This window comes from Tursiops truncatus, chromosome 13 (genome assembly GCF_011762595.2).
Source record: "Tursiops truncatus isolate mTurTru1 chromosome 13, mTurTru1.mat.Y, whole genome shotgun sequence".
Lineage (NCBI taxonomy): Eukaryota > Metazoa > Chordata > Mammalia > Artiodactyla > Delphinidae > Tursiops > Tursiops truncatus.
The window spans coordinates 64563154-64576329 of NC_047046.1; the positions used below are offsets into that span (position 1 = coordinate 64563154).

Sequence of the window (13176 nt, forward strand, 5' to 3'; positions counted from 1 at the left end):
GACTAGGGAAATTTGAAAATGGACTGGGTAAGAGGAATTATTGTTAACTTTGTAAGGTGTGATAACGGCATTACAGTTATAAAAGAAAATGTCCACATTTTAATTTACTTTAAAAAACCCTAAAAAATAGATGAAGTAAATATGGAAATAATCCAAATGGCTATTAACTGATGAATGGGTAAAGAAAAGATGGTATATTCATACAAAGGAATCTCACTCAGAAATAAAAAGGAATGAAATATTGATACATGTTGTAACATATCACACTCAAAGATTCCAGGGACTAGGACACAGGTATCTTTAGGGGGCCATTATTCAGTCTACATAATAAAGCTGTTAAAAACAAATAAATAAAAATGTTTAAAATCTAGATACTGAGTAATGGGAATTCAATATTCTAGTCACTCTACATAATTATGTGTCTGTCAGTTTTTATAATAAATGAGATATTGGTTTTCACCTACCAAATTGACAAAGGCCAAAGAATCTAAAAATGCATTAAACTGACAAAGGGGTGGGGAAGCAGACCTTCTCATACATTGCTGGTAGGAGTGTTAATTGGTACAACTTCCATGGAGCAGTTTGGCAAATTACAAATGCACATATACTTTGACCCAGCAATGCTACTTTGAGGAATTTATACTGGAGATTTATTTGTATGCTTGAAAAATTATGTATGCAGCATTATCTGTTATAACAAGAAATTAGAAACAATCTAAATGTCCATATATGAAAAAGCGATTTCATATAATCTATGCACACTCTGCAGTCATTTAAAAGAATAAGGCAGTTGCATATACGCATATACATATGTTTTACTGAACTGTGGGGGAAAAAAGCAAGGGACAGCAAGCAAAAACAAAAAAGAAAGGTATGTGTAGTATGCTACCATTTGTGTTTAAACAGTTTTGTAAAACTACATGAAATAATATGGTTTTACTACCTCTGGAAGCATTCAAAAGAAACTGCTACCAGGAATTATCTCTGGGCAAGGGAGGTGGCTGAGTGGGGGAAAGGAAAAAGAAAAACTTATTTCCTCCTTTTCATACTTTTTGAATTTTCTACTGGTACATATACCACAAATGGAGGGACAGACAGATCATTAAAAAAAAAAAAATTTTTTTAAATCAGCATACCACACAAGCTTATGTGGCCCTTGATACAAATTTTCAATCTCCAAGTACACTCTTACCTGCTAGTCGGTGCAGGGAAAGAAAATGACAGTAGCTGATTCCAGAACGGGTCATTCTCAGAGACAGATTCTGTGCCTGATAACTTTTTTAAGTACTCATTTTTAGGAAGATCACCAATTCTGCTGCTATTCGATCCCATCTTTTAATCTGGTAGATAACTTGTCCTTAAACCTTCATTTCCACAAGACAACCTATAAAGAATGAAAAGAAATTTCAAACGTGTTCAAAGTAATCATCATACTTTTCTTACCCTTGACCTAAATGTAAGAAACTCTAAACCTAGTAAAAGAAATCATACCTCTCTTTATTTTTAAATATATTAGACATCAGATACAAAGTTATACAAGGCGAAAAATGAGGCTAAAATCTGTCTTAGCCAACGTAACACAAAATCCCAATCTATACTTGTAGATCTTAGAATGGGCATACCTTTGCCCAAGAAAATGTCTCAAAGCAAATTCATAACAATGATAACTTATTTAAAAATAGTCTAAAACAATGGTGCTAAAGAAATAGAGACTGGATGGCTTGAATGTGCTAAGGGCAGAAAATTGTTCAAGTAGTTACCATGTGCTACCTACACTTATTAAAGTGAAAGGGCTCCCAATTCCAAAGGAGCCACACACAGTGCCTCTCTCATCCTGCCGTAATTGCACATATACTTCTTGCTGGCATTCTTAGTCTCCTAAATCATGAGCTGTTGTGTTTTGCTGGGTTTTTTTTTTTTAAATAAGAACTATCTTATTCATCTTTCTAGATGTCTACATTAGCATATAACAGGCATTCTCTAAACAGCATTATGTTGAAGGAAGGAATGAGTGTAAATAAATTATTACTGTCTTCATTATTTGTTGTGCTTGGTCACGAAGGGGAAAACTAAGAGATCAGTTACAAAATGAATCACAGTCTTCATCAAATTGCACATAACATAGTTCAAGATCATGTTTTACCTCAACTTGTTCAGAAAAAGTCTCTCACTGACAATAAAATAATGAAGAATAAATTAAACTAAATTAAAATTACCATCACAGGGACTTTCCTGGTAGCGCAGTGGTTAAGAATCCACCTGCCAATGTAGGGGACACGGGTTCAAGCCCTGGTCCGGGAAGATCCCACATGCCATGGAGCAACTAAGCCCATGCGCCACAACTACTGAACCTGCATTCTAGCGCCCGAGAGCCACAACTACTGAAGCCCGCGCGCCTAGAGCCTGTGCTTCACAACAAGAGAAGCCACTGCAATGAGAAGACTGCACACCACAACAAAGAATAGCCCCCGCTCACCACGACTAGAGAATGCCCGCGCACAGCAACGAAGACCCAACGCAGCCAAAAATTAATTAATTAATTATTTTTAAAAAAAAGATTACCATCACAATGAAAGGAAACTACATGGGTTCGGTGGCTAAAGGAAGCTCAGGTTACAAGAGAATTTACATTAGTAGTGACTTACTTTCTCACCTACGTCCCTCCTCATTCCACAAAGACATCGAAGCCAAGATCAGAATTTGGAAGCATGTCTTCCACATTCCCTTTGGAACTCTGGGACTGGCTTGAGCTGCTTATCTAAGGACATGAGGCTTCCCCAATGCACATGGACAGCTGGGCCTTCTGAATATGAGAGGGAAATACTGATCTGGCTTCTTATCACCTGCCCCTGAACTCAAGGCCACACACTACTTTCCTCCTCCTTAATCATGGGGACAGGGACCCCAACACTAGCTGACTCCAACTCAGACTTCATATCAAGCCAACAGTCAATCATAACTCTAGATTTCAGTTTAATGTCTCAAGTAATTATTGAGCCCAATTAGAAAATGCTATAAAGAAATATTCTGAAATATATAAAGTCCTTACTTGTCATACCCTATTCCAAAGCTACTTTATACCTTTTAAGTTATTTAAAATTAAAAATTTTAATATCTTAGCAATGAGATATAATACACTAGTGAAAATTAATTAACTAGAGCTACAATTACCAACATGGACACATCTCAAAAACAAATTATTTTTTAAAGAAAGCGATAGAGGGACTTCTCTGGTGGTCCAGTGGTTAAGAATCCGCCTTCCAATGCAGGGGACGAGGGTTCGATCCCTGGTCAGGGAACTAGGATACCACAGGCTGCGGGGCAACTAAGCCCGTGTGCCACGACTACCGAGCTCACACACCTCAACTAGAGCCTGCGTGCCGCAAACTACAGAGCCCACGTGCCCTGCAGCCTGCGCACCACAACAAGAGGAGAGAAAAACCCACACACCAGAACTGGAGAGAACCCTGCTCGCCACAACGATGAACCCGCGCATCACAAAGATCCCGCATGCCTCAACGAAGATCCTGCATGCCGCAACTAAGACCCGACACAGCCAAAAATAAATAAATAATAAATAGATCTTTTTTTTAAAAAGTAAAGAGGTGGATAAAGATATACCATGCTAACACTAATCAAAAGAAAGCAGGGGGCTTCCCTGGTGGCGCAGTGGTTGAGAGTCCGCCTGCCGATGCAGGGGATATGGGTTCGTGCCCCGGTCTGGGAAGATCCCACCTGCCACGGAGCGGCTGGGCCCATGAGCCATGGCCGCTGAGCCTGCGCGTCCGGACCCTGTGCTCCGCAACGAGGGAGGCCACAACACTGAGAGGCCTGCGTACCAAAAAAAAAAAGAAAGAAAGAAAGCAGGAAGAGTTTTATTAATTTTAGACACAGTCAACTTCAGAGCAAGGAAACTTATCAGGGATAAAGGCCATTATATAATGATAAAGCAGTCAGTTCTCCAAGAAGACATAACAGTACTTACTGTGTATCCACCTAACAACAGACCATCAAAATATGTGAGGCAGAAACCAATAGAACTGCAAGGAGAAAACAATGAATCCACTATGATAGCTGGAGACTTTCACGCTCCACTATCACAAATGGTCAGATCCAATAGGCAGAAAATCAGTAAGGATAAAGCTGATGTCAACACCACCATCAATCAACTGGATATAACTGACATCTTTAGCTGCTTCATCCAACAACAGCAGAACATACGTTCTTCTCAAGCTCACATTAAATATTCACCAAGATAGACCACATTCTGGGCCATAATACACATCTTAAATTTAAAGAAGAGAAATTATAAAATGCTTTTAGTGCCCAAAACCAATAAGCTGGGGATAGAGAAGCAAATCAGAGGACCCCATGAGGAACGATTCGGACAAATGCAGAATACAGGTGATGAACAAGTTCATTTGTGGGACTGGAAAAGTTCTGAATCCTCATTGTGGTGGTGGTTACCTGAATCTATACATGTGATAAAATTGCACAGAACTATATGCACAAAAGAAAAAAAAAAGAGTCCATGTAAAAAGTGGAGAAATCCTAGTATAGTCTGCAGTCTATTCTGTGCTGTCAATATCAGTTTCCTGGTTTTGATAATGTACTATAGTTATATTAACCTTAGGGAAAGCTAGGTGAAAGGTACATGGAATTTCTCCACACTGTTTTTGCAACTTTTTGAGTCTACAATTATTTCAAAATAAAGTTTTTTAAAATAAAAACAAAATCAAACCCAAAAACCGAATCTATATGTCCAAGAAAGGTGCCAACAAATCAGACTAACAGCTGTTTTCTATCACAACCACTAAGTTTATTTTTACATATGAAATTAATGCATCACCTATATTATCACATGAGATGATTAGGATCTCACATTTATTTTACTTGGTGTCCTGGAATGCTCTTTCACTTAGTTTCCCTAAATAAATCTTATTTAAAACTGAACTTTTTCAATAAAAGCAAAATAAGTCATGGTCCTTTGGGATTCCACACTAACTTCATAACTTGGGAGGATACAACAGATTTTGCCCTCTACGACCTACTTAAAAGAACTATTTCCTTTTTATCAAACCTTCCAAATTATTTTATTTGTCTAATAATCCCTGCAATTCTTGGATATGCCTCAAAGAAATTTTTTAAGAACAAAGAAGACAGCCACAACTTGTTTATAAGTCCTCTGTTTATCGGGGGGAACCCATGCTAATTAGCGGTTAGCATTGTGGGCCTAACAACAGTATATTGGATAAACACCTAAGTGTGTGGATCAAAATCGTTAGGTAAGAGAGTGCCAGTTTACTGGCAATAAGCACTTTAATTATGGTTTCCCTTGGCTCTGCCATGGACTCAATTTCCTTTTTCTTTGCTTCATTAAAATTAACAGAATAAAAATGGCACCAGATAAAAAGAAATGAGAACCAGAGCAAATTGTTTTCAATTAAACAAACGAGTATTTTACTTTTCTTGTGGTGCCTTAAAAGCAATCAATGAAAAATTTACTTTGGGAGTTTAATAAGGTCCATAAATGCTGAATTTTCAAAAGAACAGAATTCCATCCCACCTCTCCTAAATAAGGCAACAATGAGACTATCATCACAGAGTCTATTAATGAAAATTTAAGTCAGACTTGATTTATTTATACTTTATTTTTTTAATCAGTAATGCACCTGGTACAAAATACAAAGGGTTCAAAGGGTATAGAGTAAAAAGTCTCTCTCCCATCCCTACTCCTAACCATCTGGTTTCTCAACTCAGAGAAAATATTACTAGTTGCTTGGATATCATTCCACAGATTTTCTATGTATATACAAACACATATTTTCTCCTTTTTACACAAACCATAACACCCTATATATGCCTCTTTACTTTGCATTTCCCAGTTAATATATACTAGAAATCATTACATATATGTATATAAAGCACTTCATTTATTTTTACAACTCTAACATTCCAGTTTTTAATTCCATAAATCCCGTATCGATGGACATTTAAGTAGCTTATGATCTTTCACTATTACAAATCGTTCTCCAGTAAGTATCCAGTACATATTTCACACGTGTATCAGTATATAGGTACAATGAATCCAGGGAAACAGAATTGGTGGGTCAAAGATTACGTGCATTTCTAACTTTGGTAGATACTGCTGAAGAGTAGCAGAATATGTCACCTCAAAATCTGCCACTTTGCCACTTTATTTTGAGCTGTAGGCACTTGAAAAATAGCAAATGCAGGGTGAGGCCTTCTCTGAACTCTCCTTATCTGCGTAAAGACAGATTCTACAAAAGGAACTCCATTATCATAAATTATAAATTAAGCAGTTTCATCAACCAGGGAATACTGACTCTTATCACAAGAGCACCTAGAAGTTGACACAACACTGAGACTAACTTTGTCACAAACTATCATACCTCTCATCTATTCTTCTAAGGCCCATTCATCTTTTCTAAAAACCATTTACTCTCCCTTAAGAGGCCTACGTTCCCCTTCCCCTTTCCCTTTTAAGATGGTATTAAACTGAATTCTAAGCCACTCATTTTTCCCTAGGTATCTCCCATGTATACATGACGTACACGTGAATAAACTTCTATTTTTCTCCTGTTGATCTTTTATCACAGTTAAGAGCTCAGAAGGGTAGACGGAAAATTATTTTTCCTCCCCTACACTGCCTAGCTGCCTTCTTTAGAGGTTGCCAGCTTCCACTCCCTTCAGCAATGCCTGTTTCTCCACACCACAGCCACCACTGTTTAATCAAACTTTTTGATCTTTGCCAATTGACACATGAAAATAGTTTACAATATGGTTTTAATTTGCATTTCATTTCTATTGCTGTGAATGAGGCCATCACCTCTTCATATCCTTTGCCTATTTTCTATTGATTTATAGGAAATAAATTTTATTTTCAAAACTGCTAGGACAGACCACAAAGTACTAAAGTAACTGCTCAATCCAGGACCAATATGAAACCTTTCTAAAACAGTATGAATAAAGTCTGTCAGCTATAAGAAGACACTGAACAGAATATTAACAAGGAAAACCAAGACAGCCAACTAAGCACAAAATGCAATGCCTCCTTCCCCTCTTTTCCTCACCTAACCCTAAAATAATGCAAAAAATTTTTGTCAATTATTACACAGCCATGCTGAAAAATTCACAGGAAACCCGAAGCTGTGAGAAATCCCCATAAAATGTAAAACAGCTGGAGATGGACTGAAAAGGAAAGTGACATACAGGGCAGGCTCAAGAGTCTTCCATTAAGGGCACCAAGGGTGGAACAGCAACCCCAGTCCAGAGGCAGCTGGCCAGAAAAGGGCCAGAGCCCAGGGGCAACAGACCTGGCTAGGACACCCTGCCCAGTCACCCCTGCCCTCACTCCATTAGGCAGCAACAACAGGGTACTATCTGCTGAGAACAGAGGGTGAAAGCAGCACCCACGGCAGCTGCAATGACAAGGAGGAACAAGTTCAGCCAAGCAAAGACAACTAGCCACTGAGGTGCTCTTGCCAGAAAGTTCCATCTGCTCCCCAGCCTCGCAGAAAGCAAAGTAGAAAACTGAGGCCCAATGGCACCTCTTCTGCATCTAATTCATGCCAAGGATTTCAAACACACACACACACACACACACACACACACACACACACACACACTACTTGCACTCAATGTATTTGGAACTCCCAAGACCCTTACCAATGAAAACCACAATAAAATGGAACTTGAAAAATCCACTGTCCAATCACCCCACCTCCTAATAGTCCTAATGCTCTTCCCTCTCACTGTGCATCAGAAGACTTCCTGGCTTTCAGCTCTGCTTTCTCTCAATGTTTCAATAACTGAGGCTCTCTCCTGGTTTCACCAGTGCCTTCCACGATATTATTATTACTTTCAAACCTCTCCTAGTCCCAACCTCTGACTGGAATGCCAGTACTATCGATATGCCTAAAACAGGAATTTTTTTTTAACTTAAGGGTAATATAATATATATAACATAAATAATTATATATATTAATTATAATATGCAACATGCAAAAATTTATACATATATATCCAGTAATTTCATGGATAACAATGTTCCTGACATAAATCTATACTAGAAATAAGCAGCGTGCAACTGCTGATGCTTTTAGCAGTACCTTTCAAAAGACCTATCTTTAAGGCAACGTAGTGAATAATTCAATCTTAATGTGTGTAAAACTGATTCCACCCTCCCTCCCAAAACCAGTCTTCCCTCTCACCTTCCCACCACTCACCTAAAGTTTCCATTATGTGAAAACTACCTTTAAATGTTATGGTTTTGTCGTATATATGACATATCTCCCAAGGTAGATTATTCCTCCTTATCCCTAAGTAACCTACAGCACACTGCTGAAGAGATATTACTCAAAAAAAATACTTTGAAATAGCCAAGGTCCCATAACTAATAAATATATGAAAAGATCTTCAGTATAAATGAGGAATAAAATATGCTAATTAAAACAGTGAGGTATCATTTTTACCAATCTGATTAGCAAAGGTTAAGAAAAACCTTAATAGCAGTTGTGAGAGTAATAAGGAGACAGGCATCCCCACCATTAGTGTGTAGGTATTTGGCAACACCTGTCAAAATGTTAAGTGTGCCAACAATTTTGGTTTTAGAAATTCATCTCACAGGTAAACTCATACAAGTTGACAAGTTCTATACATACAGATGTTAATCACTATTTGGAATAGCAAATACACAAAATAACCTAAATGATCATCATCTGGAGATTAACTACAGTATGGAATAAGCACATAATGGAATACAACGTAGCCACTGAAAAGAATGAGGTAGATCTTATGTGTTAATATGTAAAGATATCCCAAATACTGCAAGTGAAAACAAACACAAAGACACAGAACAGCTCATATAGTAAAATCCCATCAGTTTAAATAAGCATGTAAATTCTTATATACGCCTAGATAATTTCTGGAAGGAAACATAAGCAATGATCCAAGACTGGTTACCTCTGAAGAATGGGAATGGAAATCTGGAGGGAAGAGACTTTTCACTTTATGTCCTTCTGTACTGCTTGACTTTTTTTTAAACCAGAAACATGTTGTAACTTACAGTAAAAAAAAAAAAAAAAAAAAAAACTTAAATAAATGGATGTTCTCTTTACCTGCTCTCCTTCAGGAAGGCTCTGAATGTGCTTCTGGCTTGTGCTTTAAACTCTATGTGAGTGACCCCAGAATTAATATTTTGTCTTGACTTCTCAGTCAAAATCCAAGCATAAATCTCTACATATTGAACATATCAACTGATGTCGTACTATCATCATAAACTTTAAAATAGAATTTTAACATTTGTCCCCCAAAACAAGCAACCCTTCCAAAAGTCACTATTCCTATCAATGTCATCAGCATTCTTGGCTCAAGTTACCTCACTCACATACCCAAGCATACATTCCACACATGCCTATTACACACTTACTGTAAATGTAGGTGTTATGATGGCTACCGAAAATGCAAAAATGAATAAAACCAGGTCCCTGCCATTAATGGACTCAAATCCTGGAGAGACAAACATGTCAATAAATTATTATAACACATTTGGTAAGTATTACAATGGAGTTATTACAAGCATCCATGGAAATACCCAGGAGCATCTGAGGCAGAAGAAGCACATATGCAACAGCGCTATTAGCAGATTTATTTACATGGTCTAAAGGCTTTAAACTCACTGATTCATTTAGTCCCCCTTAACAACTCTGAGAGGCAGGCACAGTTTTCTCATTTTACAGATGAGGAAACTAAGGCACAGACAGGTTAAGTAACTTACCAAATTCATGAGGTCCCAGAGATAATAAGTAGAAAAGCCAGGATTTGAACCCAGGCAATCTAATTCCAGAGTCCCTGGTCTTTACCAGTTTACTAGGGTGACTCCCCAATGACATCAACAAGTCCTGTGGGTTCTTCTACAATACCCACAATTCTACATATCAACTTTTAAGCCCATCTCTTTATCTTCCCGCTGCTTCCATGCTGGACTAGGCTTCTACAATCTCACATGATTCAGTGCAACAGTATCCTGATTTCTTTGCTCCTAATCTCTCCACTTCGATTCACCCTGCACATTCCACTACTACATTAATCCTTAAAAAAAAAAAAAGGAAATTCAGTCCAGCATCAAAATTAAGACCAAAGGTTCTGGGCTTCCTTGGTGGCACAGTGGTTAAGAATCCGCCTGCCAATGCAGGGGACACGGGTTCGAGCCCGGTCCGGGAAGATCCCACATGCCGCGGAGCAACTAAGCCCGTGCGCCACAACTACTGAGCCTGCGCTCTAGAGTCCACGAGCCACAACTACTGAGCCTGCGTGCCACAACTACTGAAGCCCACGTGCCTAGAGCCCGAGCTCCACAACAAGAGAAGCCACCACAATGAGAAGACCGCGCACCTCAACGAAGAGTAGCCCCCGTCTGCCGCAACTAGATAAAGCCCGCGTGCAGCAACAAAGACCCAGTGCAGCCAAAAATAAATAAATTAAATAAATTTAAAACAAAAAAAGACCAAAGGTTCTAGTATGAGACAGACCCTGCTAAGTCTGTAGACTCAGCCTGAATCTCCATTTACCACTTATCAAACCCTACTGCATAATGAGAAAAACAACACTACTCACAACTCATATTTTCTGAGGATGAAGCAAGATGACACATGCAAAGCACTCAGTAAAGGACCTGGCACAGGGCATGTTTAGCCAAATAAAAGGTCAAGTACAATCTATTTTTAATATTTGTGAAGTTACCACTTCCATCATTTCACTTAACCAGCTCAAAAATATTCAATGATTCTTCATTACATGAAAAGCCAAATATATTGACATTCAAGACCCTCCACAGTCTGAAAGCTCACTTTCCAACTTTATTTCCAGCTGTCCTCCAAACCAGTAGTTCTCAAACTTCAAGGTACATAAAAAACACCTGTGGAGCATGTGGATAAAAATGCAAATGCTTATGCCTCAAAGATTCAGAATGTCAGGCCAGAGCCCAGGCATCTGCATTTTCTAAAAAGCATTCTCAGCGATTTTGATACAAATTGTGTGTGAACCTCAATTTGCAAAAAAGTACCAGAACAAAGTAAGGCAAGCCACGTTCTCAACACCTAGCATGCTCTAGCATTCCTCTGCTCCTGTTCACACCTGCCTCCCCCGCCACACACCTGTCCCACAGAACCTGAAACCCTACTCACTAAGCATAGTGTGAGCGCTCTTTTTTCTCTACAGTCCTAGAGCACTCATTATCTTCACCATTCATTTATAATTTAACTACCCTTCAAATAATGCCTTGTTTTGCTGTCTGACTTATACTGCTATTTAACACTTCAGATCAATTATTCCAAGTCAATTTTACTATCATGAGTGAAAAGAACACTATGAACAAGAAATGATATGCTCAATATTTTGTATTTAATTTCTGAAATATCTGATGTATACATAATAAATCTCCTTCCTCTTCTATATGTACTGATTCACTGTCTCCTGATTTAATGTATCTTAGCTGGAAAGTAAATATTAGTGGATCTGAAAATCCATAATAACCAAATTCTGTCTTAACACCCTCAAAATATACAAATAACACCCTAGTGCACTTTGTCCTGACTTAAGTTGAGACTCCATAAATCATAAACTATATCCCAGAATCGCCTGAATGTATATATGTGTGTGTACACACACAAACATACACACACACACATTTGTACTCAACAAACTTTAAAGTGAAACCTCATCATTGAAACAGGAGTCCAGAGAAATAGTGGGCAGTGATCACTGGCCAAAGGACATGTTAAAACACCACAGGTGCCATTAGTTCAAGTAATGGAACATTCTCTAAAAGGTTACTATGTTCCAAGTGCTATATTAAGTACAGTTGGGTATTCCATGGCAGTGAAATGAAAGCAATGAAAATAAAAAGATGTAAGCCCACAAGTATAAGATCAAAGGAGGTGTGAAAGATGGAAAGGTGACAGAGTGCTAGTAACTGAACTGGCGGAGCTGAGGATGCCCCCAACATACCCGCCTGCCAAAGGAGACCCTAACAAGAAGCCAGCCAATCCGTCCCATGGAACCCTGGGAAGGTGAAAGAACTGGAGAAAAGCACCATGAACGACTGGGCAAGGCAGGGGGCTCAAGTCTGCGAGTCTTTCCCCCCCGAGTAGGAAACCATGTATGTGCACTCTGAAGAAATCTGAATGAAGAGACTCTGGACTCTGAAGCCAAGGTTGCAGAGAGTAATGAGGCAGAGGATAAAAACAGGGGAATGAAGTTGAAGTCGGCCTGCTGCACAGATACACAGTGGGTTTCCCAGCCTCCAAAGCAGGAGACTGGAGGGTTCTTCCCAAGAGAAAATGAAGGGGGAACCATGGAAAAGATACAGACATTTGGGATTCCCCCCATTTAAAAAGCTGGCTTGCCATCTACAGCAATGCTCACCACTCAGCAAAATCCACTCACATGCAGAGCTTTCAATCAATACTGGGAGTCTCAATCTTAAATTAAGAGTGGTCCACCAAAAATGATCAGACTTGTGAGGAAAGCCTCCAATGTGAAATAAAGAAACCAAAAATATTAATCAGAAAACAGGTGATTCTAAGAAAAAAATTTTAACTAATATCCTCAGGGAGATAATAAAACTAATAATAACAACTGCAAACATTTATACAGCCTACTATGTCCCTGGGTCCTATTCAAAGTGCTTGACACATATTGAGTCTTTTAATCCGCACCGGGTTAGCAATTATGACCCGAGGGCTAAATCCAGCCTGCTGCATGAAGAATGATTTTTACATTTTTAAGTGGTCAAGAAAAATCAGTATTTTGTGACACGTGGAAATCCTATGAAATTAAAACTTCAGTGTCTACAAGTGAAGTTTTATTAGAACACAGCCATGGTCATTTGTTTACACACTAAAGCTGCTTTCGTGATACAACAGCAGAGCTGAGTAGTTACTACAGAGACTATATGTGGTGTGTTCATCCCCTTATACTGCTGCTCAGTGCACTACAAATCTCAGGGACACATGTGACAATGACAGCATTTCAAGTGTCAGGCATATTGCCATACTTTGACATTTTTAATTACCAGTAAATATCTCTCATATCAAAGCAAGAACAAAGGGCAATTTCCCTGGTGGTCCAGTGGTTAGGACTCTGCGCTTCCAC

At 38.7% G+C, this 13176-nt stretch overlaps 1 protein-coding gene across 2 annotated transcripts in view; it reads right to left on the bottom strand.

The window, feature by feature from the left end:
- DYM (dymeclin) overlaps positions 1-13176 on the bottom strand; it is a 372239-nt gene that overhangs the window by 349791 nt on the left and 9272 nt on the right. For both annotated transcript variants that reach the window (XM_073790708.1, XM_019937032.3), the window contains exon 2: positions 1193-1384. In XM_073790708.1, coding sequence (XP_073646809.1) covers positions 1193-1332 — 140 coding nt within the window. In that variant the 5' untranslated portion in view covers positions 1333-1384. The remainder of the gene's footprint in view (positions 1-1192; positions 1385-13176) is intronic.